This window comes from Babylonia areolata, chromosome 19, assembly GCF_041734735.1.
Source record: "Babylonia areolata isolate BAREFJ2019XMU chromosome 19, ASM4173473v1, whole genome shotgun sequence".
NCBI classification, from domain to species: Eukaryota; Metazoa; Mollusca; class Gastropoda; order Neogastropoda; family Buccinidae; genus Babylonia; species Babylonia areolata.
This window is the reverse complement of record NC_134894.1, coordinates 60934856-60943393: the sequence shown is the minus strand read 5'-3', so window position 1 is coordinate 60943393 and position 8538 is coordinate 60934856. Positions and strand designations below refer to the sequence as shown.

General features: G+C 42.8%; 1 protein-coding gene across 1 annotated transcript in view; it reads left to right on the top strand.

Annotated features, from left to right (window-relative positions):
* The first annotated feature begins 872 nt into the window (after window positions 1-872).
* The window catches only part of LOC143294228 (uncharacterized), a 19327-nt gene continuing 11661 nt past the window's right edge, over window positions 873-8538 (top strand). Inside the window, exons 1-2 of the mRNA XM_076605659.1 lie at window positions 873-903; window positions 1639-1941. Of these exons, the coding sequence (XP_076461774.1) occupies window positions 873-903; window positions 1639-1941 (334 nt within the window). The remainder of the gene's footprint in view (window positions 904-1638; window positions 1942-8538) is intronic.

The window sequence follows — 8538 nt, the reverse complement described above, 5'->3', positions numbered from 1 at the left end:
CCTTTATCTTTTTATCAAAACCATTTCCTTTGTCATCAGGGTTGGTTTCTGGTCTTTTTACCAATACAATGAGTACGCATGCGCAGGGTCAGACGTGTATTGATTCTGGCGTCTGTTCAGAGATAGTTTTTAAGATTTTCTTATTTTCTTCTTTTTATACTTTATCTTGTAGAGAATACAGTATCTTGTAGAGAATACAAAATGTGATGCTTCTGACACAAAACTACCAAACATGGACTGCTGTCACTTACTCTGTACGTCAAAGTGACGTTTTGTTGACTTACTGTGAGCACCATCTTCAAGCATGCAGACTTCCGGAACAAAATCTCCAACATCGAAAGTATGTTTCAGCATATTTTCTTCAAATATCTCCCTGTTGCTACTCGTCGTGATAGTCTTCGGCTTCAAAACATTTATTGCTGATGCCACCCCATTGCAAGATGTTGATCTGGATGCAGTTAGATTCTCAGAGAAAACTGTGTTTCGAACCCTTGGTACCAGTTTGTGTATACTGACTGACGCCATCGTGCAATCGTCAGCGCAAAAGTCTGCAACTTTCCCTCGGTTCTATCACTAGAGACTGGCTTTACTGAATCTTGCCAGCATCCTGTTGAGTAATGCTTTTGCTCCCGACCCAAACCCTGGCCCTGTTAGCTGTGGGGTCTCTGCATCATCCAAATCACACTCTTGGGCTTGTGGGACATGTGACAATAATGTGGACAGGGAGGATAGAGGCCTGGCCTGTAACACCTGCAGGTAGTGGTATCATGCGCACTGTCAGAGCATTGACACTGTACACTACCAGCACCACGAAGATTTAAGAGAAGAGGTCCCATGGTACCGTGTCATCTGTGGAAATCCCAATAGTCAAAATGTCTTTGACCTACATGGAGTGGAGTCACTGTCAGCTGCATCTTTCCCCGACCTCTCCTTATGTTCACACTCAACCACAACTTAACTCACGATGAAGCTACCACCACATACTTCCACTCCAGAGGAACAGGTGGAAAAGAAGACCACTAAGAGTTTTGAATATGAATTTCCATTCAGTAGTAGGAAAAAAGCTAGATATCCTAAACCTACTTGACAGTGTAAAACCAGATGTTGTCACTGACACAGAGACCCGGCCCGATTCAGAAGTACAGAACTCCGAAATATTCCAAGACACATAAAAATATTTATCGTGGGGACCGAAATAGTAATGGAGGTGGGGTCCTTCTGGCAGTGCACGTAGCACTTGAGAGCTGCCTGGTTACAAAATTTCAAGAAGACGACTATAAGCTGCTTTGGGTCAGACTTAGCTCCATGGAAGAAAATCCCTCTATGTTTGCACTTACCACAGACCATACACTGCTGATGAGGCTAGTCTGACCCACTTCGAAGCTGCACTCAGGAAGGTGGCACAGATCTCCAATGTGCATCTCCATATTGGTGGTGACCTAAAGTTCCCCAGTTGGGACTGGAAGAGAATAGGTGGTTTTGTTTTGTTTTTTGTTGTTGTTGTTGTTTTTTGTGTGTTTTTTTGTTTTGTTTTGTTTTTTTTTGTATTTCCTTTTAAACACGTTAGTATCTCGTGCAAGTTTAGTTTCAGTTGGCTGTGAATTCCATATTTGTGCAATTATGTTTGCTAATGAATAGACTGGAACAGATCCAACGACAGGCTGCCCAGGTTCATCACGAGGGACTACAAGTCTAGGAACCCGGGCTGCGTCACGAAGATGCTGGAAGACCTCAACCTCGCCCCACTGGAAGAGCGCCGCAGACAACAGCGTCTTAACCTATTACATAAGACTGCTGAAGAACGAATCCCAGCTCTACCACCAGGAGAGGTCCTCAAACCAGTCAACACTGGCCGCCGGAGGATCCACCCAACGAGGTACACAGGCTTCAGCAGTAGCAACATCATAGAGCGACAAGTAGTGAACAACCCCCGAGGCTTCAGTATTCCACACAGCAACACAGAACAGCACATGAACTCCTATTTTGTTAGAACAGTAGCACAGCACCATCAGCCCAGGTGGATCACAGTCAAGGCCTGCCCCAACCACTCATTAAATCTACATGTTTTTAGCCAGCCCTTTCCTGGACAGTTAGCAAAGGCTGGCGGGACTACACCTTCTTCACCATCAATGGATAGTCTTTGTACAAAATCATTTTACCTTTGTGTGTCTCTCAAGGGCGCCCCCATTTTTCCGTTGCGAGGATAGCCAATATTGGCTCCTGCAACGTACAAATCCAGATCCAGAGAGAGATGAATTTTCCTTACGTTGGAAAGACAGTGCTCCTTACAAATTTTCATCACTGAGTTTCTTGTAGTAGTAGTAGTAGTAGTAGTTTTGGGACTGGTAGGTCATCTGCCAAGACCTCTGGGTCTATTTATGTCCCCATCGAATCTTCATCTTCACTGCTTTCTTTTTATTTATTAAAAAAAAAAAAAATTTTGTTTGTTGTTGTTCGGCAGGATACGCAAGTACGTTTCTGCAAGAACTTTGCTTTCATTCATCATAACCTTTTTTTCTTTTAAGATGTACTGGTGTCAAGGATATTTTTAACGTGTTAGTATTTTGTACTACGGATCAAAATCAAAAACATCATTTGAAACGACATTCCAGATCAACTGAAACTCAACGGCTTACCGTGGCTTTGCGCTTGACAGCAAACAAGTACCACAACCAGAAGCAGCATCCTCTTTCCTCCTACCCGCCGCGCTCAGACAGTTCAATCGCCATTGTTTCGTTAAGAATATTGCGCTGAGCAGCTGACTGTGACATTTTACCTAACAGAAATGACGTCAAATGACGTCAAATTATATTGTCAGACCGAGGTCTACTGATGGCCCAGACTATGGAAGAAAAAGAAAACAAAAATTAATGGTACCAAAAGCTAATAAGGATCATGATAATAACAAATAATAATAATACGGATGTGACAATAAATAATCATTGATATGTCTGCCAAGTACAAATGATAATGGTTTCTGCATATTCCATTTGGTTTTTAAAAATGTTCTTTCATCCATTTTCAAGGAGATGCAGTTCAGTGACCTGGCGTTTCGGGGTCAGCCGCTTTACTTTATTACATCAGCCAAGATCGCAGCAGACGGACTTTTCTAACATATTTTATTTTATTTACTTTTTTTTTTTTTTTGAAGCAGTAATTATGTAAATGCTTGTTTTATAGACTGGATTGTATTAATTAGGTGTTGCTGTTTTTTTGTGTTTTTTTTTGTGTGTGTGTTTTTTTTGTTTTTGTTTTTGTTTTTTGTTGTTGTTTTTTTTTGTTTTTTTTGTTTGTTTGTTTTTTTTTTTTTGGGGGGGGGGGGGGGTACCAACCGTTCAGACAACCAGACAGTAATAACGGTGCATTGCTTTTCTTTGTTTAATTATGTTAAAAATTGTTTAATTTTTCAATCTATATCAAAACAGTTTCCACAATGGACATGTGCCGGAGAACTGGACACACAGCTTCTTAAAACCCATACCAAAACCAGGAAACGACCATCATCAGGTAAGCGGCTACCGGATCCTAACCATGCAGAACATTGCTGGAAAGCTCATGGAACACATGATAGCCAGGAATCTTGCAAGGGATCTTGAACACAGGCACATTCTCCCTTCAAATCAAGGTGGTTACAGAACAGGCAAGTCCACATGGGAAAATGCAGCTGCTTTTGCATATGAGGTGTATGAAGGATTTCAAAGGAAAGAAGAAACACTAGCAGTAGCAATCGACCTTCAAGATGCCTACAATATAGTCCAGTTTGCGCACCTCATGGAACTGCTACTAAGGTATGGAGTAAGTTTGACACTGACAAGATGGATAGCAGCAGTGCTTCAGGAAAGAACCGTCGTCCTACGCCTTGGAGACTGGATGTCTGCACCTTCTAAACTATCCATGGGACTGCCACAAGGGTCTCCGCTCTCTCCTGTCCTCTACAATGTCTACACGAAGGGCCTTGCAGACTTAAACAACAATGGAATAGCTCGGGTGCTTACTCTTACGGATGGCCTGGTCTTCAAAACTTCGAAAGATGCTCAGGAAAGAACTAAAGCCGTCCAGAAACAACTAAACAATATGGCTCAATGGTTGCAAAGACACAGGATCTTCCATCAATCCAGCGAAAGCCCAAACGTTGCTGTGCACCGTCAACAACAGAACCGCGAGCAAATCACCACCTTCTGTGTCACTCGATGGGATTCAGATCGAGAAAACTGAATGCCTAAGCTACCTAGGAATACACTTCGACAGGATGCTGACCTTCAGACAACATACGGAAATACTGTTCTCAAATGCAAAAAGGGTCTTTCAGTCTTAAAAGCAATGGCAACCAAAGGTATTGAACAACGCCACCTCTTCCTGCTATACCAATCACTCGTCCTCAGTGTGATCGACTACGGACTTGGGCTAACAACACCGTCTCAAAGCAACCTCCTAAAATTAGAAAGAGTTCAAAATGAAGCTAGGAGGCTGATCCTTGGAACAACAAAAGACACGCCCACAGAAACCATGCGATACCTGCTTGACCTTCCTTCAGTGCAGGCCAGAAACAAGTTAGAACAGGTCAAGACCTACTTCAGAGCATTAGAAAACCCTCAAAACCCACTGCATGACGCAGTCAAAGAACCAAAAGGCAGCCGCCTAGGACTAGGAAGATCATGGATGGGGCAAGCAGAAGACACAATCCAGCTAGTATGCCGACTACAAGACCTGAAAGAAACAAAAGAATGGGAGAAAACCCCCGAAAACCTCAACCATCTATTCAACACAGCCATTTCACCCACTTTAGGAAGACATTGTCGGGAATGGCCAGAGGGCAAAACTGATGCAGAAGTGAAGCTACTCATGGAAGAAAACAGTAAAGAAGAGGACATTATCATATACATAGATGGCTAAGTCACCAAAGACCAATCCGGTTGGGGATTCACTGCAAAACAAAATGGAAAAACAATTAGGGAAGAGAATGCTGCCTACAAAGTCACAACCTCCAGCCTAACGGTGGAAGTTGAAGCTGTGACACATGCCCTCCAGTGGCTATCGTCCATCCATACGCCCGGAAACCAACATGCCATGATTCTAACAGACTCAATATACCTCATACAGAAAATTGAAAACGGAATGGGAAGCCCAGAGTGGCATAAGACAATGCGCAACTTTCAGATTAAAAAACTCACATGATCATACTGCCCGGGACATGCAGGTGTTAAGGGAAATGAGCGAGCTGACAGACTTGCTGGTAACGCAACACCAACGAGCGGCCTACATTTAGGAAAATCGGAAATCCTCAGAAAAGTCAAATAATATCAAAAAGAACAGGTACAAGTCCATCACACCATCGATCGCCTCAAAGAAATAAAAGCGAGAGGGAGCGGCCGTCAGTCTAAAATGAAAGGTAGAGCACGATGCTTTGCAAATCAAACAAATATCGGCATCATTTCCAAACCAACATTGCGCAAATTTCTTCAAAACGGAACAGAGTCTCTGTGGGCTTTTCCAAATACAATAGACTGAGCAACACACTAGACGCCACGTTCTTGGCATCAGAGATCTTTTCCCATCCCTCTTGCGGCCAGTCAGTGGCAGCCTCTGTGCGTGTGTGCATGTGTGTGTTTGTGTGCATGTGTGGGTCTGTATTTTTGAGTGCATTTGTGCATGCACGAGAGTGTAAGTGTACACAAGTGTCAGTAGAGTTCTGTGCACGTGCGTGCGTGCGCGCGCGCGCATGTGTGTGTGTGTGTGTGTGTGAGAGAGAGTGAGAGGTGGGGGTGCGGGGGGAGGTGGGGTAGAGGATGAGGTATGTGAGTGTATGCATGCCTACACTGTGGGAGCAATAGGCAATCTTTGTATATTGGGAGCAATCTTTGTATATGTGTGTGTGGGGTTGGGAGTGGGAGATATGGGCATATGTGTGTGTGCTTGTACAAGTAAGTGTTCATCTGTGTGTGTGTGTGTGTGTGTGTGTGTGTGTGTGTGTGTGTGTATGTGTATGTGTGTGTGTGTGTGTGTGTGTGTGTGTGTGCCGTGGAAGCTGCGATACATAGACTAGAAATGAGTGTGTGGAGGAGTGGGGTAGAGGAGGTGCAAGGTAATGTGTGTGTGTGTGTGTGTGTGTGTTGGAGCTCATGTACGTTTATATGTATTTGACTGTGCTTTCATATCTGTGAAACTGCATGTTTAGTGCATATCTGTTATGCATGTGTGGGTGTATATGTGAATGTGTGTCTTCATGTTTTACATCTATTTGCTTATTTATCATTATCTATTTATATTATTTATATTTATTTATTTATTATTGTTATTTTATTATTATTATTATTACCGTTACCTTTTTTTCAATAATTATTATTTATTTATTTGTGTAAGCTTATCTATTATTTATTCACCTTTTTTTTAACATTATAATTATTTATTTATTTATTTATTTGTGTAAGCTTAGCTATTATTTATTCACCTTTTTTTCCCCCCTCAAGGCCTGACTAAGCGCGTTGGGTTACGCTGCTGGTCAGGCATCTGCTGGGCAGATGTGGTGTAGCGTATATGGATTTGTCCGAACGCAGTGACGCCTGCTTGAGCTACTGAAACTGAAACTTTCAACAAAGAGGATTGAAAAAGAGCTTAATTTGGATATTTGGTGAATAATGATTAGATAAAGAGAATTATATAATGATGAAATATGATATGACCAAGACAAATTATTGTCTACTGTAACTCCAAGGATTTTGTGACTGTTGGGTTATTTCCCTTGATGACTTACGAGAAGTTAGCAGAGTCGCTTGGCGGGAATAAATCATAACAACAGACTATGATTGATGTGTGTTCATTTGAGACTGAAATATCACATTGACGACGAGAATTCCCAAAGGACTCATGGAGGGAAGTATCAAAATACATTTCTATTTGCTTTCCGTGTAATAGTTCTCACAAGATACACAGTTCTTGGAAAAATATGTACTTGTTTGTTTCATGCTGGACAGAGATGTTAACGCCATTTTGGATCAGTCAACAAACCTGCAAATTGTTTTTCCACTGTGACAGAAGTTGTTGTGGTGGTGGTGTTTTTCTCCAGTCATAAACTTTGCTAGAGTGTAATCCGCAATTCAGAATGGCACACACAAAATTAATAAGTCTGATGAGTTCAATCCTGCTGTTGAAAATTTTGATTGTTATATTAACGCCTTACTTTGAAGCAAACGACATTGTTGAAGAAAAACAAAACAGTGTATTCTTGTCAGTTATTGGTGCCAAATATTATTCACTGTTTCGTTCACTGTGCTCACCTGACACACCAGCAACAAAGGATTATGACGACCTCTTTGCTATCCTCAAGGCACATGAGTCACCCAAACCACGTATCATAGATGAAAGGTTCAAATTTCACAACAGAAAGCAGAATAAGCTGGAAACTGTGAGCGACTTTGCATCAGAACTGAGCATTCATTGAGGACACCGGGCTGTTCATCTAATGGGAGGCGAACGAGGAAGAAGAAGAACTGAGATCAGACATAACTTACAGGTCAGGATGTCAGTGAAGGACTGTCACCTCACTGAGATCAGACACAACTTACATGACAGGATGTCAGTGAAGCGCTGTCACCTCACTGAGATCAGACATAACTCACAGGTCAGGATGTCAGTTGAAGCGCTGTCACCTCACTGAGATATGACAGAGCTTACAGGTCAGGATGTCAATGAAGGGCTGTCACCTCACTGAGATAGGACAGAGCTTACAGGTCAGGATGTCAGTAAAGGGCTGTCAGCTCACTGAGATAGGACAGAAATTTCGGGTCAGGATGTCAGTGAAGGGCCGTCGCTTCACTAAGATAGGACAGAGCTTACAGGTCAGGATGTCAATGAAGGGCTGTCATCTCACTCAGATAAGACAGAACTTACAGCTCAGGATGTCAGTGAAGGGCTGTCACCTCACTGAGATAAGACAGAGCTTACATGTCATGATGTCAATGAAGGGCTGTCATCTCACTCAGATAAGACAGAACTTACAGCTCAGGATGTCAGTGAAGGGCTGTCACCTCACTGAGATAAGACAGAGCTTACATGTCATGATGTCAGTGAAGGGCCTTCAGCTCACTGAGAAAGACAGAGCTTACAGGTCAGGATGTCAGTAAAGGGCTGTCAGCTCACTGAGATAGGACAGAAATTTCGGGTCAGGATGTCAGTGAAGGGCCGTCGCCTCACTAAGATAGGACAGAGCTTACAGGTCAGGATGTCAATGAAGGGCTGTCATCTCACTCAGATAAGACAGAACTTACAGCTCAGGATGTCAGTGAATGGCTGTCACCTCACTGAGATAAGACAGAGCTTACATGTCATGATGTCAGTGAAGGGCCTTCAGCTCACTGAGATAAGACAGAGCTTACAGGTCAGGATGTCAGTGAAGGTCCGTCACCTCACTGAATTTGGACAGAGCTGACAGGTCAATTTTTTAGTGAAGGGCTGTCACCTCAATGAGATAAGACAGAGCTTACAGGTCAGAATGGCAGTGAAGGGTCGTCACCTCAATGAGATTGGACAGAACTTTTGGGT